Source organism: Sapajus apella, unplaced genomic scaffold (genome assembly GCF_009761245.1).
Source record: "Sapajus apella isolate SASKATOON/1434 unplaced genomic scaffold, GSC_monkey_1.0 scaffold99, whole genome shotgun sequence".
Lineage (NCBI taxonomy): Eukaryota > Metazoa > Chordata > Mammalia > Primates > Cebidae > Sapajus > Sapajus apella.
The window spans coordinates 6,854,071-6,878,990 of NW_022437039.1; the positions used below are offsets into that span (position 1 = coordinate 6,854,071).

Here is a 24,920-nt window from a genome sequence, read left to right on the forward strand (position 1 = left end):
ATGGCTACAGACATCTGCATGTTTAAAAACATCCTGGGGAATACACGGTCCCCTCTCAGAGAGATGGTCATTGTCTAAGATACCATCTCATACCAGTCAGAATGTCTATTACTAAAAAGTCAAAAAATAACAGATGCTGGCAAGACTGTGGTGAAAAAGAAACAATTATATACTGTTGGTGGGAGTATAGACTAGTGCAACCATTGTGGAAAGCAGTATGGTGATTCCTCAAAGACCTAAAGACAAAAATGCCATTTGACCCAAAAATCCCATTACTGATATACCCAAAGGAATGTAAATCATTCTATTATAAAGATATGTGCACCTATATGGTCATTGCAGCACTATTCACGATAGCAAAGACATTGCATTAACCTAAATGACCACCAGGGATAGACTGGATAAAGAAAATGTGGTACATAGACACCATGGAATACAATGTAGCCATAAAAAAGAACAAGATCAAACTGATGCAGGAACAAACTATTAATTAAAACAATAACAAATGGAATCACTAAGAATCACTTTTAAAAACAGGGATGGCCATTGTCTGCAAAGTGCTTTACAAAATAATACCTAGCACTTTACAGACATCATCCCACTGGGGCCTCCCAAATGTCCAATAGCAAGATATTACTATTACTAATTATTATTTTCCTAATCTGTCTATGAACAGACAAGGTTCTGAGAGGCTAACGCAGCCTGGGCCTCGTTGGTGATATTTCCAGACTCTGTACTATAAAACCCTCTAGGACAACACTGTCCAATAGAACTTTCTGCAATGCTGGAAATGCTTTGACCCTGTCTACCATGGATATTGAGTACTTGAAATATGGTTAGTGCAACTGAGTTGTAAATTTCATTTAAATTCATTATTTTAGATTTTAATGTAGGGGTCCCACGTGCCTATGGGCTATTGCAGTGGACTGTACAGCCCTGAATCTCTTGTGGTGAGCAAGGGGAAGGCTTAGGGAGCAGGACTCTGGGTCTCCCTTCTTGCTCTGACCCAAAAAGTCTACTTTTGATCTGTTTTCTATCGGAAAAAATAATTGTTTCTGTTGTTAAAAAGAAAAAATATCCCCTAAATCTCTGAGATTTGCCATTGGGGATTTTGGGCAAAACACTGTATTTCTGAGCCTCAGTTTTCTCTGTGAAAAATAGAGCCAACAGTATCTGCCCTTACAGGACTGTTGGGAATAAAGTGATATTATATAAGTAAAGTATGTGTGCAATGCTCAGAACATAACAAATGCTCAAAACACACAAATGCATTTAATCAATTTCAGATTTTACAGCAAATGGGCTCACCGATTTTATAGACCCTATGGAGAAATCTAGTTCTGCATACTTTATGTACATTATTATCTATTTTTTTGCTCCTTCTCCCTGTGCAAGGATGGGCATACTACTGCTATGCCCATTGTCCAACGGAGAAACTGAGGCATTGAGCATTAAAGTGAATCAGCACCACTACCAAGTCTGCATGTGTCAAAAGTGGCATTGGGACCTATGCAGTCTGACACCAAAGGTCCCTGACACAACCATTGTGACCAAGCCATATTATCCATAAGACTTGTGAAATAAATGGAGGCAGCTCTGTCTATGACTTAGGAAATTCAGATTGGGGGTTTTAGCTATAAATAAGCCAAGTGTTTTGAAAGAAGAGGCAAGGATGGGGGCCAGAGCAGCCAGTTTCAATAATTATGGTGGGTTGTTTCTCTTCATCTGGCTCATTCCCTACAGCCTCAGAGTTGACTAAGGGGTTGGAGTTACCTCCATAGAAAACTTCTCTTGCCCCTAACATAGTCTACTCTAGTCCTTTGGAAGACATTTAGGTGTAGGTGGCCATAACCCCTTGTTGAAGATAGAGGGTAGGAAAGAGAAAAAGGCCACATGAAACAGAAGCCCACCATATTTCAAGTGCTTCATTCCCATAGTAGACAGTGTCAGAGCACTGGTCTGATATGGAACAATGGCATTTAGAAGGGTTGAGCTGTGACTGCTGGACGAAGAGTGATGTGTTAGACTGCAGCCTGGTATTGGCAGTACTGGCTTGGAACAGCACTGAGGAGCTGGTTCCTCAGAACCAAGAGCAGCCAACTGAAAGCCCAATGAAGAGTACACAGCTAAGGGAACCCAGATATGCTTCTCTGCTCAGTGTGTGTTTTCTTCCTTTCTTCAAGAGGAAATTGTCCTTGTGCCATGTTCCCAGTTCCTACCCAGGTACCAGGTTTGTGTTTCTCCCACTGGGGAGGAGGAGGCTCAGAGGTCAAGGCTGAGAACTGTGGGATGTTGCCCATGATGAGGACAGAGACCCCATCTGACACACTGGGGTCCATGACACCTTTCTGCCTCCATTCCCTATGGAGGATGTTGGAGAGGAATAATCCCTCTTCTCCAATATCTGTGACAGACCAAAGATGCCTTGGCTTCCCACCATGAGGGCTGGAGCAGTGCTAGAGCCCAGATAAATGACCTGCTATGCTGGCTGCATGACAGGCTCACCCCCTGCCAGGCATCTTAGTGGCTGTGCGGGTGCCATTACCTTCTCCATCACCGGCAGTCCTCGAGGAGCACAAATGATTAGAAATGACAGTAATTCAGAATGAGAGGGGGAAATAAGACCTCCTTTCTGTAATTAGCAAAGAAGCAAGGTAAGGAGGGATGTCACATGTGCCCCATGCTACTTTAACCTAGTGGTTTCCTGCCAGATTTATTGACAGCTCTCAAGAGCTGCTACAGCTTTCACAAGTGTGTAGATCTGACCCCATTCCTTTAGTCAGTTGGTCTCTCTTATACCTGCACAATGGCCTTGAAAGTCCAATCCTGGTCCTAAGACTGTTTGTTGGCAAATCCGATTGTCCCTACACTGGGGAAGACCTTGCCTCACAGTTGAGGCATGGACACTTTAGGGATGGAAACTTGTATTGTCAAGCGGCTTGACATTTCCTAATCAAAAGTTTCCGGTTTTAGCTCATCATCTTCTTATGCATGTTTGCAGATGCTCTCTGGGGATCTCAGCACATTTAAAGGCTAATTATATAGTTAAAGTTAATTATTCATTCATTAACATTCAAGAAGCCTTTAACAAGACACTGCTTGTTTTGATGAATTAATGAAACCAGAGTGTGCACATGTGCATGTGTGTGTGTGTGTGTCTGTGTGTGCGCATGTGTGTGTTACTGAAAATTAAAACATCTCTTTGATGATAACTGAATGTATTTTTTTCAGGTCAAACCAAACCCTTGCCAGAAAGAGAAACACATTAGCACGTGAGGTCAGTTGGCGTTATCTGGGAAACTGCGGAACAGGGAACACAATTCAGATACACCTTCACCAGCTCCATGAGTGAAACCTGGTCATGGGACCTCTCTGAGCTTCAGTTTTCTCATCTGTAAGATGGGAAATAATACCTTATTACAGGGCTGGCTATTGGATGGATTAAAATGGAAGTGAAGGTGTTTTGTTTGTAATTGCAGATACTGGTAGAATTTAGGAGATTGACTGGCAGTGGTAGTATCATTATACAGAGAAGCAGTGGAGGTGTGGATCACCACTGGGTACCCAGACTCAGGGCTATTGGTTAGGGAAGGGCATTCATGATCCCCAAAAATGGTACCACTGAGGCATGACAACCTTTGAAACTGTTTTCTTGGGCAAGAGACACTCAATCAACACAGAGGCAATCTGCCATCAGCGAAGGATGGTCTAAAATTGGCTTTGGGAAAATGGCCTAGAATCACATTTTGATTCTGAGTTTGTGAATACAAACTCTAAAGTCAGAGTTATACCGACATTGATTAATTTTCATGAAGAAAGCGTTTTTCAAAGCAAACTCCATTAAGCTAATTTAATTCCTCAATCGATGTCTTGCATAGCATAGTTAAATTGTTTCCAATTTTCTTTGGAAACATTCTTACTGGGGTCAATTCTTCTCTGTTTAAATTTTATAAATATTTGGTTCATCAATCAGCATTTGGACCACAACAAATTTTACTAATTTATAACTTCTGCCATTTTGAGTTTTCTTTTGTGGTGATTATTTCCACTAAATCCAATTCTCCCTGGGTCAAAATTGTACAGAGATCCAAAATTAGCTAAGAAGATTTGAGTCATCTATGGATTTTTAGTCAATAACAAATTTCACCCTGTGTGCTTTTTAGCTCTTGTCAGTTTATTTTGTGTGGGTTATTTCTACCAATAATATTCACTGTGAATTGGACAAAAAAGATGAATAATTAATATTTATTTTTTTAGCTGAGAAAAAATCCTGAGTGATTTTGTAAAACAGAGGCAGAAAGAAGCAGAGAACGGGAGAGGATAGAAGGGAGGAAGAGAAAGAGGGAGGAGGAAGAGATTCAGATGGAAGCAGGTACCAAGCAAAACAGGAAGACAGAGACAGAGAGAAAGAAGAAAAGATGAGAAAGTGAGGAACGGAAACAAAGGAGAAAGAGATAGTGGTAAGGTACAGAGAGGGAGAGAATAAAAAGTAAGATATATTAATAGCAAGAAACTAAGAGAAAAAAGGGGGGAAGAGAGAAAGAGGATAGAAGAAGGTGATGGGGAGGGAGTGTGAAGGAGAATAATATGGTCTGGCTGTGTCCCGACCCAAATCTTATCTTGACTTGTAGCTCCCATAATTCCCATGTTTTGTGGGAGAGACCTAGCGGGAGATAATTGAATCACTGGGGCAGTTTCCTCCATACGGCTCTTGTGGTAGTGAATAAGTCTCATGAGATCTGATGGTTTTAGAAGGGTTTTCCCCTTTCACTTGGGTTCTCATTCTCTCTTGCCAGCCACCATGTAAGACACGACTTTCACCTTTTGCCATGACTGTGAGGCCTCTCCAACCACGTGGAACTGTGAGTCTGTTAAACCTCTTTTTCCTTATAAATTACCCAGTCTCAGGCATGTCTTTATCAGCAGTGTGAAAATGGACCAATATAGAGAGAGACAGAGAGACAGATAGAGAGAGAGAGAGAGAGAGAGAGAGAGAGAGAGAAGAGCATACCCAAGAGATGGAATGTACACAATTTGTCTATTGGCTGCTAATTTCAAAGATAGGGAAGGATTGAAATGATAGTGCAAATCCATCTAGCTATAAGTACTTTGTTTCTGTTAAATTTAACACTGGACTCAAACTGACTATGTACAAGGAGTTGAGGGAGTATGTAATCCAGTTTCTTCATTTTTCAGATGAGGACACTGAAGCCCAGAGATCTCTGCCCAAGGTATTCCACAGAGTCAGTGTTTCCAGACCAGTCTGTCACTCACCAGAGCATTGTGCCTTCAGGACACCATTGCAAGCCTCCCCCATTGCAAGGCCTCTGCTAGAATGAACTAGCTTCGCACACTTTATGGAAAGTGGGGCAAGTCTAAATATTTCCCTAAGACTTGATTTCCCCATCTGACAGGAAGGAAAACATAATCTCTCTCCCATGTTTATGCACTGGTTGAATGAAGTAACAGCTATAAATTTGGTGAATTGCAAAGCACTATGCAAATGCTGTTTTTCTCTTCATCAAAACTCATGTTCTGACATAGGAACAGTATTAGTTCTTTATGGAATGTTACTCCTTACAGAGCTTCTTAGATTTTATTTTTCAAGGGTTGAGGTCAGAGCTAACCATTCTGCTGTAGATTTTATGAAGCATATGATTATTATAATATTATAAAGATGGCTCAAAAGGTTTTCTTTGTTCAGACTTTTCTTGAACATTTACTATGTGCTGGACACTGCACTCTGCCTGAGTATCTCCCTTAATCTTTACAATGCACTTCTAAGAGAAGGCAGCACAATTAGTATAATCTTATAAAAGTGGAAAACTGGAGATGTTAATTAACTTGTACAAGGTCCCAACACTGGATGTTACTGGAGTGGAAATTCAAATCCAGGATACCTAGACTTTAAGCATCCCATCATACTGTTAGTGGTGGCAATGACACTGTGTAACTTGTCACACACAAGGACTGAAAGACAGGGACTCTCAGGGGCCAGAAAACATGAGAGTGAAAGAGAGATTCAGAAAAATATCGAGATTGGTGAAAATGCTATTATGTATTAAGTAGAATACAGGGTACTTCATAAGTCAACTTAGTTACTTCTCAGAGGAAATCCAGAAAATAGGATTTTACACATGTGGGAAACAGGCTCAGAGAGGTTATTTAATTTGCCAAAGATCACAGAGCTGGTATTAGACAGAGAATGTTAAAGTAGGAATCTCTTACTCCAAAATCCACTCTCTGCAGTAAGAGCCTACTTAGAAAATATATAAATAATCAAATCAAATAAATTGACTATGTAAGTTTGAAGGCTTCAAGAAAATATAAACACTTGCACCTGGAAATTCTATGTCCTGCTTTCATTCCTAGAAAACCACTTGTAGAAGTACACAGCCATATGGCTGAGAGCCCTCATTCCACCCCTCAAAAAGCCTAGTAAGAAGAAAATGCATTTAAAAACCCCCTCTGATGTATACATATCATAGAATTCTTTCCAGCAGTCAGAGAATGAAGGCAAAAAATGGAAAGCTCTCCAAAACATATTGTTCACTGAAAATCAAACTGTGACATATCCCATAGAGTCTGATAGCATTCCACAGAATGAGATTTTATTCTTATGTGTGGACATATTAATAAATGCAAATGCAGGCCAGATGTGGTGGCTCATACCGATAATCCCAGCACTTTGGGAGGCCAAAGTGGGTGGATTACTGAAGGTCAGGAGTTCAAGACCATCCTGGACAACATAGGGAAACCCCATCTCTACTAAAAATACAAAAAAATAACTGGGTGTCATGGTGTGCCCCTGTAGTACCAGCTACTCGGGAGGTTGAGGCAGGAGAATCACTTGAACCTGGGAGGCGGAGGTTGCAGTGAGCCAAGATCATGCCACTGCACCCCAGCCTGGGCAACAGAGCAAGACTCAGTCTCAAAAAAAAAAAAATGCAAATGCATATAATGAACGTCTGGGAGAAATGGAACGTACATCAAACAGACAACACTTTGGCATTGAGATGCCAAACCAAAGGAATACTTATTTATCTGTATTTTTATATTTGTTTTAAAATGTGGATATATTTTTTTAATAAGAAACAATATAGTTAAGGGCACAGCTTCTAGAGCCAGTTCACGTCCCAGCTCTGAAGCTTACCAGCACTGTGCCTGTGTCATGACTTAACCTGTCTGTATAGTGGAGATGCTAGGCATGCTGACCTCATGGAGAAGCTGTAAAGATCGAATGAAGAGTTATAGGTAATGCACTTAAAAAAGCTCCCGGGGCCAAGCTGGTGTCTCATGCTTGTAATCCCAACACTTTGGGAGGCCAAGGAGGGTAGTTTGAGACCAGTCTGGCCAACATGTTGAAACCCTATCTCTACTAAAAATACAAAAATTAGCTGGGCGTGCTAGCACACGCCTGTAATCCCAGCTACTCTGGAGGCTGAGGCAGGAAAATTGCTTGATCCCGGGAGGCGGAGTTTACAGTGAGCTGAGATCACACTACTGCACTCCAGCCTTGACGAAGGAACCAGACTCTATCCTCACCAAAAAAACCTACTGGCATGGAGTGAGGCAGATATTGGAGAGATGCAGCCACAAATGAAGAAACACCTGGAGGCACCAGAAACGAGTAGGCAAAGAATGACCCTCCCTTAGGGCCTTCAGAGGGAGCAAGGCCCTGCTGACACCTTGATTTTGGACTTCTGGTCCCCAGAACTGAGAATAAAATTCTGTTGTTGCAAGCACCGTATCTGCAGTCATTTGTTATGGCCACTCAAGGAAACTGCTTCAGTGGGGACACCAGAAGGTGCAGAACCTGAGTTCCTATCACTCTTCCACCCGCATTTCTCTATGGGAGGAAGGTGGCAGGGCTTGCTCAGGAAGAGGCAGCTGTCTGGGGTTGGCCCTGGGCACTTTCCATGGGGTGCAAACAATGTCTCCTAATCTGTGCTAAAGGCTTTCTGTGACCTGAGTGAGCCCAGTGCCAGGAAAACTCACTCCTCCCTGAGGCAAGGGAACACACAGGGCTGATACTTTAACACCATGAACATTTTAGCACCTGGGTCAGTGGAGCTATGTTTATAATTTTACTGTGGGGAGAAAGGAAGCTGAGCTATTCCAAATCTGAGATGTTTTGTTGGCAAGAGCACCAAGTTCCGAGCTCCTCACCCCGCGACCTTGTAACAGATGGGTACAACTCTTGCCAGAGCTATTCCCTTCTCAGGACAAGCAGAAGCTTAGCACAACATCATGGGTCAAAAGAGATGTTGGGTTTTCAACTGAATGCTGGCTCTGCTACTCACTAGATGTTAGTTAACCTTTGGACAAGCTGTGGCTTCTGCCTGAACTTCAGTATCCTCCTCCATAAACCGAGAAAAAGACTGTCTGGTAGATTTGAATCAGGAGGAAATGAGATCACATGTTTGAAGTTCCCATGTGAGCTCAGCAAGCAATAACAAGAGGTAGGCCAGGCGCGGTGGCTTATGCCTGTAATTCCAGCACTTTGGGAGGCTGAGGCAGGCAGATCACTTGAGGTCAGGAGTTTGAGACCAGCCTGGCCAACGTCATGAAACCCCATCTCTACTAAAAGTACAAAAGTTAGCTGGGCATGCTGGTGCACATCTGTGGTCTCAGTACTTGGGATGCTGAGGCACAAGAATCACTTGAACCTGGGAGGCAGAGATTGCAGTAAGACAAGATCATGCCAGTGCACTCCAGCCTGGGTGACAGAGCAAGACTCCATCTCAAAAAAAAAAACAAAAAAAAAAACCCAAGTACCCGACACTTAGATAAGCTCCCAATAAATGGTCTCTGTTAGGTAGAAAATACCTGACTTAGGCTGGGCGTGATAACTCACACCTATAATTCTAGCACTTTGGGAGGCCAAGGCAGGAGGATCACCCGAGGTCACGAGTCCAAGATCAGCCTGGCCAACATGGTAAAACCCTGGCTCTACAAAAAGTAGCTGGGCATGGTGGCCCGCAACTGTAGTCCCAGCTACTCAGAAGGCTGAGGCAGGAGAATCGCTTGATCTCAGTAGGCAGAGGTTACAGCTCCAGCCTGGATGACAGAGTGAGACTGTCTCAAAACCAACCAACCAACAAACAAGCAAACAAACAACAAGAGGTGATCCCTAAGGATATAGGACCTGCCAGGGAGTTCCTGCTTCTTAACAGTTCTTCCCCAGGAGGAATTTTCTGACCATGTTCTTCCTGTGGTTTGGCTGGAATCGAAGGAATTTATTTCCTCCACCCTCTCGCTCCATGCATTCATTTCTTTTCCTCATCTCAAAGGAAGAAGAAATATCCCTTTCGAAACAGTAATAAAGATTTTAAAGAAAAAAAGAGACCTTTTAAAGTAAAAATATGAACAAACTTGGTACTAGATTTTGTATAGTTGTGGGCAATTAGAAATGACCTTAATTGTGGAATAATATGAGAACGGTCATATTTTTCATTTTATTTATGTTGTGACTCAAAGCATGGGCTATGCAGTAAGATTGATCCCAGACACTCTGCTTCATCTCTCAATGCCTGTTTCCTCAATGGGAAAATCGTGATAGTCACCATTGTATAGTGTTGTCATGATGTTTAAATTAGATAATGGAGGCAAAGCATTGAAAACAGTACCTGGCACTTAGGCAAGCTCCCAATAAATGGTATTTGTTAGAAATATCTCACTTGGGTCAGGCACAGTAACTCATGCCTGTAATCCCAGCACTTTGAGAGGCCAAGGCAGGAAAGGATCACCTGAGGCTAGGAGTTCAAGACCAGCCTGGCCAACATTGCGAAACCCCATTTCTACTAAAAATACAAAAATTAACCGGGCATGGTGGTCCATCCCTGTAATCCCACCATGGGAGGCTGAGGCATGAGAATCACTTAAACCTGGGAGATAGAGGTTGCACTGAGCTGAGATCCTGCCACTGCACTCCAGCCTGGACCACAGAGCAAGACTCTGTCTCAAAACAAAAACAAAAAAGAAAGAAAGGAAAAAGAAATACCTTGTTTTGTTTCCAAAACAATTCAGGTGGTTCACACTCACTGGAATAGAAAAAGGTTTACACATATGGATAAAGTAATTGGAGTTGAATGAATTCAGATGTGGAATAGTAGCTAGGCCTTAGGGAAAGTCAGCAAACAAAGATTCAGGCCACAGGCTCCACAATTGTGAAAGAAGAATCACACATTAAGCTTTGAATTGTGCCGTTGTCCAAGCAAAAAGAAAACTAGAAAATTATACGTTGTTACAAGAATTGTGTTGTTCACAAGATGAAAGCATCCCTCAAACAGAACAAAGCAATTGCTCTTCATGGACAGAAGTGAGGGCTGGCACAGGATGACATTCTCCACAAGCTGTCCTTTAACAACCGTATCAGCAACCTTTTCAAAAATAACTATTTCTTGTAGTGCCCTTCAGTGCTAGTTAAGGTGTGATGAAAACAGAACGAAGTAAAAGCTAAATTAATTAATATCCCTCTAGCTCAATGAACTATCATGTGGTCCTTAAATGTGGAAACTAAACAGCAGAGCTATATGCTTTAATTGAGAAAAGCAAAACAAATTTGCACATGTACTGATTCAACTTGTATGAATTGTATATATGCGTTGGACAAACAAGAATGAAACGCAGGAAAAAATAAAGAATTGTAATCAGAAGAAACTTTTTTCTAGTTATTGCAAGTTATATTGTGTTGCTAAAATTTTCTTAAATGTAAAAGGATATAAATTCCATCATCCCAATCACCTAGCAGCATCTCTGATAACATTTTGATATATTTCTTTTTCATCTGCATTTTTCATCTCTTTTTCCATCTCTAAGCTTAAAGAATTATAATCTTACTTTAACACCCTCCACATTTTTTTCTACTTAAAAAATTTTTATAGATGGCCTTGAAAATCTTTTAATATCATTTTAACCGAGTTTACAAGGAAATAACTCCAAGTACAGAAAAAAAAAAAAAAAAGAAACGATGTCTGTACTTTCTTGAGTTTTTATTAAGGAAAAAACTTACTAACCCTATGATGTGGTAGCAATTATTTTTGAGCTTTGTTTGCATTGTGGGGGTGGATCTCAGAAACCAGGTCATTGTCGATCTGATTTTCTCTGGAGATGACGCTATCCCATTTAGAACAGCTTGCTGAACCCTGATGTCTATGCCTGCTTTCGAATTCAGCAGCTGGAAATGAACCATTTGTGTTTGATTCTGTTTGACTGATAAAATACAGCAAATAAAACCTGCTTAAATGGCATCTTTGAAAAAATTTGCTTTGCATAGCAACTGAACTCCAGTGAAGATCTTATACTCTTCTGGTTTACCTTTGCCTTGGGAATGCCAATATCCCTGAACCAGCTTCTTTTGAGGATAGAAATAATCATGCTGTGATTTTATCAACTCTCAGATCATCAATTAATATGATATGTACTCTATCATATATATGCACATATATAATATAGAATGTTAGTTTTCAATTCTCCCCTAAACCATAACCCCATATTTCTAACTGCTTATTTCCAAGCGGGGAAGTAAGCCTAACTTCTATACTTAATAATTCTGCAATGTAGTTACTTAGGTGAATAGCCTACTGGGTAATTACGTTGACATTGTTGAGCTTCAGATTCTTCATCTCTTAAAAGGGATATTAATGGTACCCAGATCATAGGGATGTTGTGAGGATTAATTGAAATTAGGCACGTGAAGTGCTCAGGGCTGCAGCTCACTAACTGTAAGGTCGCATTAAGTGCAAAGATGCCTGGACATATGATGATGGTATCTGAAAGGCACTTCCAGTTTAATATGCCTAAACCTAAACTCACATTTTTCCACACCTCCACCCATCCGGCACCCTCCTTCTGAAATATCCTTCCTCTTCCTTGTCCTGTCTGCTCACTACAGAACTCCATCTCTCAATATTTAACTAACTAACCTTCCAAAGCTATGAATTACCTACATCCCAATCACTAGAAGTGCTAATAAAAATGTGCATTCCTAAGTCCCGCAGGCTTTGCAAACTTGTGCTCTAGGAGAGAAATTCAATGCTTATTTGTTTTTCAATGCAAAACTTTCTATGAAGACATTTCAAAGACATGCAGGGAGATGCGACTACACTGTTCTATTGTTTTTATAGACACGTCACTGAGGACAACCCAAGCCTTTTAGAAAAGTATTTATTGGTCAAAAGATAACACTCCCTAAATCTTTTTCAAAATGTGCATCAAAAGACACTATCAATGTAATAACTAGAACATAAAAAGGTAATCCATAGAATAGGAAAAAATATTTGCAAATTGTATATCTGATAAAGGATTGATATCCAGACTATATACAGAACTCCTAAAACCTAACAACAACCCCCCCCAAAAAATGAGGAAAGCCCAAAAAACCCAATTTTAAAGTGGCCAAAAGAATTGCATATGCGCTCCTAAAAAGAAGAAATACAATTGGCCAATAAACAGGTAAAAAGCACTCAATACCACTAATCATTAGGTAAGTACAAATCAAAACTCTACTGAGATACCACCTCATACCCAGTAGGATGGCTTCTATTAGAAAAACAGAAAACAGGCCGGGCGCGGTGGCTCAAGCCTGTAATCCCAGCACTTTGGGAGACCGAGGCGGGTGGATCACGAGGTCAAGAGATCGAGACCATCCTGGTCAACATGGTGAAACCCTGTCTCTACTAAAACTACAAACAATTAGCTGGGCATGGTGGCGCATGTCTGTAGTCCTAGCTACTCAGGAGGCTGAGGCAGGAGAATTGCCTGAACCCAGGAGGCGGAGGTTGCGGTGAGCCAAGATCGCGCCATTGCACTCCAGCCTGGGTAACAAGGGCGAAACTCCGTCTCAAAAAAAAAAAAAAAAAAAAAAACCACAAAACAACAAATATTGGTGAGGATGTAGAGAACTTGGAACCCCTGTGCACTGTTGGTGAGAATGTAAATGGGACTGTGGAAAACAGTATGGTGGTTTCTCAATCATTAAAAATAGAATTGCTGTATGATCCAATTATTTCACTTCTGCATATATGTCAAAAAATAAAACCAGAGTCTCAAAAATATATTCACATATCTATGTTCATAGAAGCCTTATTCAAAATAATTAAGATGTTGAGACAACTCAAGTGTCCACTGAAAGATGAATGGATGAGCAAAAATGTGGTGCCTGAATACAATGGAATACTGTTTAGCCTTAAAAAAGAATAAAATTTTGACACATGTTAAAACATAGATGACATTATGCCAAGCAAAATAAGCTAGTCACAAAAAGACCACTACTGTATGATTCCACTTAGATGAGGTACTTAGAGTAGTCAAAATCATAAAGACAAAACGTGGAGAATGGTGATTGTCAGGGGCTAGGAGGTTGAGAAGTTTTTGTTTAGCGGGTAGAGAGCTGCAGTTTTACAAGATAAAGAAGACCTTTAGAGACAGATGGTGGTAATGGTTATACCACATTATGAACGTATTTAATACCACTGAACTGTACACTTAAAAATGTGAAGATGGCAAATTTCATGCTATGTATATTTTATCACAATAAAAAATATGGGGGAGAAAAAGACAATCCTCCCTTCCAATTCTCTGCAACTACTACACTTAAAGGAAACCAACAGAGACCTGCCTGTTTCCTGATATTGTAGAGCTGACAATGAAATTGCACAGGGGACTGGGGATCCTGAAAACTGAGGCTTCTAAGAAAATTGAGACTTTTCCGTAAATGTATACACCCAGAATTGTACATGAAAACCAGTTAAAACACAAATGATCCCACCATGAAATATTAGACTCTTTGGAGTTCTAGGGACGTTGTTTAATTTAAATCTGGCATAAGTGCGATGCTTGCAGTTTTGCCCCTGTGCCAAAACGGCTTGGAGAACATCAGCTTCTGATGACTGAGCATTTGTAAATCTAAATCTGTCTCCACTCATTTCAGCTTCAGTTCCCTCTTCTAGAGCGGATGTTCTTAAAATTTGATTAGGGCATATTGGAGTCACCTGAAGAGCTCCTTAAACCATGCAGATCTTCAGACCCTTCCCTACAGAGTTTCTGATTCAACTGGCTCGGTGGGGCTCAGCAATCTACATTTTTATTAGCACCTATTCTGATTCAGACTCAGGCTAGGCTTGAGAAGCATTAGTCTAGAAACCTAGGGTTACTGACGCTCATCCACCTTTGGTTCACAAGAGTCCCACAAGGCACAGCAGATCTGTGCCTGAAAAATCCCATCTCTTTTGATGTTTACATGTCAAACCCTCTTTTCTCACAGATTTGTCTGATAATTACTTTATCTCCTTTTATTATGAATTTTGATAAACGGTAAAACTAAGCTTTCAAGCTTTTCTCTGCCTATGCCTTTCTTCAAAAAATTATGGATTCCAGAGACAAGCATTTGGTTTGTCTGCTTTGTATATGCCTATCCCAATAAAATGTGTTTATCGAACTCCTTTAAAATAGTTCTCGGCTCAGTTGCACAATGAATAGTAGGTTGGACTTCTCAAACAGTAGCTCTCAAATATTCGTGTGTCTCAAAATCACGTGGTGTGGCATGTTGGGGGGTGATGTTTATTATGATGAAGATTCACAGGCTCTATACCTAGAGGGAAAGCCTTGTGCTGGGCCAAAGAATCTGCATTTTAACAGGTAATCACGTGATTCAGATACAATTGGTCCATTGGCCAGGCATGGAGGCACTCAATTTGGGGCATGATTCTAAATCCTTTCTGCAAAACTAACAGTCGTTTTATATGTGATTTATCTGAGTTTTCACAAGTGTTTGACAAAAAAATCTCAGAACTAGTTCAGAGACCAAAGAATTCAACCATTTCACTTCTTAGATGAGGAAACTAGAAAGTGACTTGGAGAGGTGACGTGACGCGCCTCAGGATACATCTAGCTAACTCCTGAGCCCAGACTCAAACCCAGCTGGGACAGTCACTCGGCTGTAATCCAAAGCCCGTCTGGTGTTCAAGACTCTCCCATAAAATTATAACCCGCAATTTCCCTGACCCTGGTGTGCATGCACGTGGCTTTGCTAGGCAGCAGATGTTCCTGAGACGTGTGGGTGGAACAGTGAGACCCAGTAGCTGAGCCACATGCTCTGGATGCTCTGAGTCAAGGCCTGCCAGATTCTAGGGTGTTTGGGGAATGTTCTAAAGCTGAGCAATTCAGGAGCAGATGAGGTTACCTTCCACAATCTTCCAGAGGGATGGAAACTTCTACAGATGCTGGACGTTGTGAAGGATGAGAATGACTACTTTTTTTTAAGGCTCGGTGGTAGGTACATGAAGATTTCATTGTATTACTATTATTCCTTAAACAGCAAAATATTTCATAATAAAAAATTTAAAAAGGAAACAAGAGATGTGGAAAGGAAGGAAAAGACCTCTTAGTGTGGTGAAGTAGACACTTGAAAGACCGCAGTCTCGTAGTGGGATGCTGAGAAAACACAACCAACACAAAGTTTATCAGATCTTGGTGCAGTTCTGTGGGGGTAATTCTCATATTTTGGTTTTCATAATCATCTGAGAAGCTGGTGTCATGTCACATACCATCCACCAAGAAAAATTCCAAATACTAAAAAATGCAACCAAAATAGAACACGAGATAATTATCTTGTAATACAGAGTGATGAAGACTTTTGAATTATGTCTCAAATTCAAAAGCCATAAGAAAATGGTTGCTATATTTGACTACAAAAAAAGATTAAATCTGCATGGCAATAAAACATCAGCAAGCTCAAAAGGCAACAAAAGAAATAGGAAAAATATTTGGAATCACATCACAAATAAAAGGCTCATCTGTCTAATACATAAATTAATAAGAAAAAGACCAACAAGCCAGTAGAAATATTAATAAAAGTAAAAAAGGAATTGCCAATGGCTTTTTATCATGTATATAAATATGGTCAAAATTTACTGAAAATAAGTACAAATTTATATCTCAGCATACTTTTTACCTATTAGCAAAATTTTGAAAGATTAATTATACATCATATTGACAAAACTTTGGAGAAATAAGCTGTCTCATACTCTGATGGGATAAATCTGAATTCCCTTTCAAGGGAGATTTAGCAATATCTGTTAAAATTGCAACTATGACCCACTCTTTACAGAAATTTACTCTGCATTGAATGTGATGCAACCCAAAGATGATCACTGCGGCTTTGTTTGCAATAGCAAAAGATTAGAAACAACCTAAATGACCAACAATAGAGGCCTGACCAAATAAAATACGGTACATTTGCATGATGAAAGATTATGACTCTATAAAAAAAACTTTGTGGCTCTTTATGCATTAATATAGAAAGATTCAGAAGAACATATTGGAAGGATACACAGTAAATGTGGTTACCATGGAGGGGTATGAGATGAGGAATAGTGTGGAGGGAAAACTTTTCACTGTTTTTCTTTTTATGTGCTTTTTTATTTTTGAAGTATATAAATACCTTATCTATTCAAAATTTAATTTAGGCCGGGTATGGTGACTCACTCCTGTAATCCCAGCACAGTGAGAGGCTGAGGCAGGAGAATGGCTTGAGCCTTATGAATTTGAGATCAGCCTGCGTAACACGGCAAAACCTCATCTCTACACAAAAATTAGCCAGGTGTGGTGGTACATGCCTGTAGTTCCAGCTACTCAGAAAGCTGGACGATCACCTCAGCCCAAGGAAGTCGACGCTGCAGTAAGCTATGATTTCACTGCTGTACTCTAACCTGGGTGACAGAGTGAGACCCTCTCTGAAAAAAAAATAGTAATTTATTTTATTTAAATAATTAAGGAGCCTGTTAGACATGTATGCAGTTTTCCCCAACATTAACTCCAATGAAATTAAATCTCCAGGAATGAATACTGCTATGCTCTCATCCCTAAGGATATATTGAGTTATTTCTTTAAAAAACACTTGCAGCCAGGCATGGTGGCTCACGCCTGCAATCCCAGCACTTTGGGAGGCCGAGACAGGTGGATCACCCAAGCTCAGGAATTTAAGACGTGCCTGGCCAGTATGGTCAAACCCCATCTGTACAAAAATACAGCTACTCAGGAGACTGAGGCAGGAGAATCGCTTGACCCTGGAAAAAGGAGGTTGCAGTGAGCCAAGACTGCGCCATTGCACTCTAGCCTATGCAACAAGAGCAAAACTCCGTCTCAAAAAAAAAAAAAAAAAAGACTTGCACTCCTTCAGCTCTAGTTTCTGAGTTTAAAGTAACAATGCAAAGCATCTCGCACATAGGAGATTGAGTATAGAGCGAATCTGCCATCTGCCCAAGTTTTCTAAGATGGATGTTGTAATTATTATATGGCTTCCAAAAAACAATTTGTACAATTTATGGCCACGAATCGTTTCCATTTCTCTCCTCTTTTTTTGCTATTATATTTAAAAAAAGATTGAAAAGAAAAAAAATCCATTTTGTGCTCTGGGTAATAAATGGAGGGAGAGAAAGCCAGCTAGGCATCAACCATCGTCTCTAACCATTATCATCCGCATTTGTGCTCATGGTCTGTCCAAAACAACAGCATATATTTATTAAAAGACCACAGTGGAAACAAACAAACAAAAATCCCAAACCCATGGCTAAACTGTAAAGTCATCAACAATTGATCTTTTCGGACATCTGCTAAAGTGAAATACACAAATATTCTATGGCTCAGCAGTTGCAGCCTTTGGTACATATCAAAAGAAATGGGCTCTTTCATTAACAAAAGAAGCATTATGCATAATAACCCCCAAAATAGGACATTACCCAAATGTTCTTCAAGATTAGAAGAGAGACATCCATTTGTGGTGTATTCCAACAATGAAACTCTATACAGCAATGAGAATGAAAGAACCTAAATTACAGGCAACAACGTTGCAAACAGAATGTTAAGCCAAAGAAGACAAAAAAGAAAAGAGTATGGCTTTATTTATATGTTAAAATAGCAGGCACTAAGAATCTATGGCTTTAGAAGTGCAGGTGGTCAGTAGAAGATATTGACTTATTGACTGGAAGAGGGTGTGGGGTGGGGTTCCAGGGAGTGATGACCTGGATGGTCAGTTTGTGCAAAGCCTTAAAGCACCATATTTAATATCTGTGAATTTTCTGCATTTTTGTTATACTTCAAAAGTTTAAAAAAATCATTCCAGGCCAGAATGAGCATTATGGGAATGAGTTTTTGAGAAATCACAGACTCAACTTCTAAATAAATGCTCTCCCAGACCCTGCTGAGATGCCAAAGAGATTCCAAAGGCACAGAACTGAAAGGACAGAATCCTCACAGCTAAGCTACTGGGGAATTATGCAGAAATCCGGGCTTTGATGCTTTAGAGATGCCTCCGTCTCCCCCTACCAGACACAAAGCCAGCATCAAGGCCTTCAAAATGGGCTTGCAGAGCAGCCGAAGAGGAGGCTATTTATTATGCTGCAAGGAGACTGCACCTGCAGTCACATTTCCATGCAGGAATCTGTGACAACTGAAATGCCCTATATGAGCTAATTTTCTGGATAATCGAAATCCTCTTATTAAACAACTCCCTGATTTAAGATAAAATCATTTTTATTGAATTTGATCCTTTCTAAAATGGATTTCATGCATTCCTGACTTTTTAGAAGAGTCCATGGAATCGAATTTAGCCTTTACAATAAATAACAACACTGACATTTAGGTACTATCTATTTCCTATCCAAAATACTTTCCATCAAATTATCTCTCTTAGGTACTAGTATTATTCCCATCTTAGGTATGGGGCTATGAGGTCTGAGAAACTCTCTCTCCAAAATCTACATTCCCAACCCCGGTGCTATCTTTTCTTCATAGCTTCAGCTATGGAGACTGTGTTACACTCCACGATACCAACACATAGACAAGAATGCCAGCTGTAACTTGAATGATTTGAGTTCTCATTGCTTTCTCCCATCTTTTCTTTCTTTTCATCAATATTATAGAATTAGCTATTTCATAAAGCTCCTGTCGGCAAGATACTCCTCTCCACTCCCAGAAAACCTCCTACCTAAAATCTGATAAAAATCTTTGTCTTGGATCTTTCTATTTGGTTAAAATATCCTATGGAGTCGGACAAACTTCTTTATCAGTTTAAGAAACCTTTCTGGTTCTGTGTATTTCAAAGCATCCTGGATTTGCTTTTTCTTACCCAAACTCAGAAGGAAACCTGGGATGTTCATTAGATTAACAAAACAGCCCTCAACTGGGGCCCATCTGGACTGCAGTCACTCTCCAGAAATACAAAAATGGGAGTAGATAAGAACTGAGGCACGCCGAGAGTCAATTTCTGTAAGGTTTATCACCAGCAGACCTGTGGAGAAAAGGAAACCACCATCCTTACCCCGTTTTCAGGCTGACCAAGGCATCCTCTACTCCCTTCTGATTAAATTTGGTCATGTACTGATGCATGTAGGGGTAGTTATTCCGAATGTTTCTCTCCGTGCTTCCATTAGGGACTGTCCCAAATCGAAAAGGTGGGGAATAGTCATGAGGTCTCTGAAACTGGAGAGGGAAGGAGAGGAAGAGAAAGAGAGAGAAGGAAAAGGAGGAGAAGGGAGGAGAGAATAAGAAATTAGTGATCATTTTGTCTGGTGTTAGGAGTTGAACACATGCATGCATTAAGGCAGAACGGCAACAAAATGCTTATTTTTGGTCTCTCTTTCTACTTAATCATATCCTCAGCTGATCTGTGAGTTCCAGGAAGATGGACACAGCATGTTTTCTTCTGTACTATTGCTCAGATTCTAGCACAGGGGCTAGCTGGGTGCTCCATAGGTATTTGTGAAGTTGAATTTTTCAGCGCCTTTATAGAGACTAGCACAGTGTTAGGCACACAGTCAGTGCTTAGAAATGCTGAATGAGTTGAATTTAAGGTACTACCTTTGTCCAGTCCATTTATCTACTTTGTGATGAAATTTTCTATGATCCCCACCAATCACTCCCTTCTCTGAACTCCATTTATAAATACCTTCATCTCACCCAGAAAATGACTATATATTGCCATTTATTCATTCTCCATTCAGTCATTCATTGCCTCCTGAAGGCAATATTTACCTAGTGCCTAACATATCCCAGGCATAATGGCCAGCGTATGGTAGGCTCCATGAATACTTGTTGAGCCAGAGTCCTTGTTGATCTTTAGCTTTCAGCGATGCACAGCACTCGGCTCTCAAGCCCCCCATAAATGCCTGTAGTCCATGCATCACCAGTCTTCCCTGATGAACTGGCTGATAATGTATGTCCACAACTTCAATGTTTTGGGTGTCTCAACAAGAGTCAAAGTCGAGAGAACCAGATCTGAGTTCCAGAAATACAGCTAAACACGAGAGATGGCACAGGGCTGTGGTTATAAGTGGGAGCTCGGACTGGCTGGTTGGACAATTGGGTTCTATCACCTACAAGCTATAGAACCCAAGCTAACTCATTCACTTCATGCTGCCTCCATTTATTTTCCATCTATAGAGTGGGGGTCATACCAGGACTTCCCTTGTGGGGTTACCATAAAGATCTCAACATATAACATTTGTCAAGTAAACTGGAATAGTGGCTGGATCAGAGGAAGCACTCGAAAATAAAGCTATTATTATCTTTTGTTGTTACTATTACGGTGAGTAAAAAAGGAAACAGAGCCTTATTTTTCTATGAAATGTTGGATTCTGAAACCCTAGAAAGCAATTACGATAATGACTAACACCTTCTGGGAACCTAGTCGGGTCAAGCACTATACCAAGAACTTGGCAAACGTCAGGTAATTTAATCCTTGCAAAACCATGCCAGGTAGCTAATCTTAGAGGCTCCTTCTTACAGATGAGAAAACTGAGGCTCAGAGAGGTCATGTGACCTAATTAAGATTATGCAACTACCATGCAGTGGCCCAGAATTTAAACCTAGATGTGCCTGACCTCAGGCTGAGGTCTTACTTAACTCTGCCTTTCCTCAGAGACCATTGCTAATGACTCCTCATTTAGACATAAACTACTGGAGATCCCAGGAGGGGAAAAGCACCCAGAAAATCAGTGTCAGAACCAGAACACAATGCAGGTTCTCTCTAACGTCCAGAACAGTGTGTCTTCCGCGGAACCAAGAGCCACCAGGGTAAGTGTACAAATTTACCCAAGAGTCAGACCAGTCAGAAACATTATTCTTTTTTCCAGACTCACACTTCATTTCACCATTAATTAAAATTTCCAGTCAAAAATCATTTTCCCTAAATTAGGCATGCTGCTGCCTAATAAGCAGTCATAAGTGGATTTGGGAGAAGTGGCCATCCGTTGTCCAAATGAGACCCTCTTGCCAGGGCGTGCCTTGCCCTGGGAACATGTGCATCCATGTGTGCATGTGTGTGTATGTGAACAGCAAAATGCTTTTTGCAGTCACCCCACCAAGCAGTGCCTTAACTCATTACCAAAAGCTCAGAAGGCCAGGCCCAGGCTCATCCGCACGGCAGCTGCCTGCTCAGGAGGAGAGAGGTAATTGTGCTGTTCATAAATCTTGTTGTTGTAGGCTGCCGTTTCCAATCTCCAGAGACATCCAGAGATGGCCTATTTGACTAAATGCCTTCCACTTCACTCCCCATCTGTTGCAGAGGAGCTGCACAGGTCTTAAAAAATTCACTTTCTTCCCTGCCTCTGGGTCGCACAGTGGCAGAGACAGATATTCAGTCTCTGTGATGATTTCCACACTCCTCTGGCCTTGATAGTACCATCGCCCAGACAAAATTCAGCCTGACACAAGCTCCAGGAGCCTTTCCCACTAGACTGAAGACTGTCAAGCTCTTTAAAGCATGACTCACAATACATTTGCCATCGCCACTCCATACACACATGCGAAATTTCACAGCACTCATTCTTTCTATCTGTGAAATACTCTGAGGTTATCCATTATGTTCTTTTTTTTTTTTTTTAAAATGTTTACAATCCTTAATTTTATGGCTCACTAAAGAGTCATAACCTACAGCGTGAAAAACAATGAGGGGGCAAGGATGGCTCATCTCTTAAGTTTCAAGGTCTGTATCCAGGACACATTCCATGCTGCCTATGAGAATGATTCCCCCAGAGAATTCCACATGCAAGCAGAAAGAAACCAATGTGGGCTTTAGCAAAGGAAGGGGTAGGGTAGAGGTCTCCATTGTCAGCAAAACCACAGAACAGTGTAATCACAATATCTGGAGTCAGAGGAACTCCCCAGGCTTGTCTGCAGGGTTCCCTTGCTATGTAGGTTAACTGATTTCATCTGGCTTTGGACTTAGAGGAGCCAAATTCAGGTTCTCATCTGCTGCTTAGAAACTGTGCTGTCTGGCTGGGTGCGGTGGCTCATGCCTGTGATCCCAGCACTTTGGGAGGCTGAGGTGGGTGGATCACGAGGTCAGGAGTTCAAGACCAGCGTGGCAAACATGGTGAAACCCCATCTCTACTAAAAATACAAAAAAAAAAAAAAATTTAGCCAGGTGTGGTGGTGGGTGCCAGCAGAGAACTGGTTGAACCTGGGAGGCAGAGCTTGCTGTGAGCTGAGATCATGCCACTGCACTCCAGCCTGGGCAACAGAATAAGACTCTGTCGAAGAAAGAAAAGGAATAAAGGAAGAAAGAAAGAAAGGAAAGAGAGATGGGGGAGGGGAAAGAGAGAGAGAGAGAGACAGGGAAAGGAAAGGAAATAAAAAAAGAAAGAAAATGAAAGGAAGAAAGAAAGAAAAAAAAATTCATAATCTAGGGCAGCCATTTAAGCTCCTGAGCCTCAATTTCTCTATCTGTAAATTGGAGATTGTTTTTGCAACATATCTTAAAGTGTTTGAAAGAACATCTGGCATCCTCTAATGCTTGGGATAGGTCACCTGTTGTTATAAACATCATTTCAGCCAAATAATGCAGCTAGTCTCCTTACAGTTTGGAGAATAGAACATTAGTTTCTAACTTTTTTTTCATCCAATATGGAGGCAAGTCTGAAGGTCATCCAAGTGACTAAGACATGGCAAGCATTTGGTGATGGAGGAGGTAGAGATGTGACACTAGGAGATAAAATTTCCAGAAAAATGCAGCAATTAACCAAGACATTTTTCCTTTTTTTTTAATGAACCAAAAGCTACACATTTATTAAAAATATCTGTCTTCTGTGCCTGTAAATAAGGGACATCTGGCAACTGGAGCCCCTATTTCTAGTACAGTCTTCTGTTGGTGAAGTCCCACGTGCTTCTTGATGTGAGCAGCAAGCAGGTGTGTCCTTGAGCAGAGAGAGGATCAGCTAGGAGGAGGCCTGGCTGCCTGGACTGGGACCACTCAGTGGCAGCAGCACAGTGCCCAGAGACAGCATGGCTCCCTGAGAATGCATTTGTGGGCTCATCCACTGGGATAAGTTCCCTGAATTCCCTCCATTGGTTATCACAAAAGACCAACTCAGTGCAATAACATTTCAGGCCCCAGAAGCCAAGAATGGTTTGAGTCGGGCAATGATGAAGATAATGGAAGGTGTAGGAGGAGAAAGGAAGATGAAAAGAGGGAGAGGGGGAGAAATGAGAGGGAGGAGTGGAAAGGAGGAGGGTGGAAGAAGGAAATAACACATTACAGGATCATCTACTGTGTGCCAGGCATGGTGTGAGGATTATTTCTAATCCTCCTATCAACCTTGCCAGAAAGGAAATAATGTCTTCTCTTTTACAGGAAATTAAGCCTAGGGGGATACTGATATACAGAAGGCCAGGCAATTTTATGGCAAGGTCAGGATTTGAACCCAGGTCCATTTGACCCCAAACATGATATTGCTGAAGAGCACAACATAAATCTGCCTCCCTGAGGATTTCCTCTATCAGAGTAATTCCCAACATTTTAGAAAGCATCCCCATCAGCATTTTGATTTTCTCTTAATAATTCCTAGGGAAGCATCTTACCCATGAATTCACTTATTTATAATTCAAGTCCCAGCTCATCTGAGCACACCATGGGCTCCAATATGATTCTTTCACAGCAAGCACTAATGGCTTAAAAGTATTGTAAACCTGAGTTGTTATACAGGTATTCATGGTAAACAAATAAAAAGCAAAAACCACAGTGTTCAATATTAAAATAAATTGATTGAATATAGATTTTTATTTTGCAGACTTTCTTGGTATATCTTCTATTAATCTTCAGGGAGCATTTAGCTTATTTACTCCAGGAATTTTGCTGTTTATCTCATTGTATCAAACATTTAATTAAAAGAGCTATCAGCTTGCCTCTAATGCTTTGAGCATGGGAACTGTCTCTTGAGGATATGGTATCTGTTACTGGATGTTTCCAAGTCAGTGAAGGTCAGTCAAATTATTAGTGCTTTTAATTAGTTTTCCCACAAGTGGTCATGCTATTTAGACTCAAAACTATGTGGTAAGGCTTTCCCCTTCTTGCCTTTGAAAATAGCAACAAAAAGCAAAATATGCTGCTAACCACTTTATGAAAAATCCTGTCTTCCAGGACATGGCTTCCCACTGCTTCCACTGTACTTCCAGTCACTTCTAGGAATTGCACTTTTGATCCCGTAATGCGACGGAGCTGGATAACAGCCCTTCGTATCTGCAGAGGGATTTATATGCTACAAGGTACATTTACATATGTGGTTCCCTTTCGTTCTCACTGCAATTGTGACTCCCCAATTTACAGGGCAGACTAAGCAGGCACCGTGAGGCGACATGGTTTTAAAAACATCATACAGCTGGCAAGTGGCAGAGAGGAAACAGGCAGAGAGGAAACGTGACTTTTCTGACTTTAAATACAGTGCGTTATCTGCTGCTTCTGAGATACCATGTGCTTCAGGTGGGGATCTTCCAGTAGCTGACCTCAAGTGAAAAATTTGTGGTGAGCATGATTTACTAGTGAAGTGTTCCAGGAGCAGTCAGCAGGGGAGTGGGAGAAAGTTAGGAAAGATTGGAGAAGGGGGAAAAACCAAGGGTCTGATTTAAGGCCAAGTCCCCATCTC

General features: G+C 40.9%; 1 protein-coding gene across 2 annotated transcripts in view; it reads right to left on the bottom strand.

Moving 5' to 3' along the window:
- GRIN2A (glutamate ionotropic receptor NMDA type subunit 2A) overlaps positions 1-24,920 on the bottom strand; it is a 441,129-nt gene that overhangs the window by 52,405 nt on the left and 363,804 nt on the right. For both annotated transcript variants that reach the window (XM_032258086.1, XM_032258087.1), the window contains one exon: positions 19,322-19,482. In XM_032258086.1, coding sequence (XP_032113977.1) covers positions 19,322-19,482 — 161 coding nt within the window. The remainder of the gene's footprint in view (positions 1-19,321; positions 19,483-24,920) is intronic.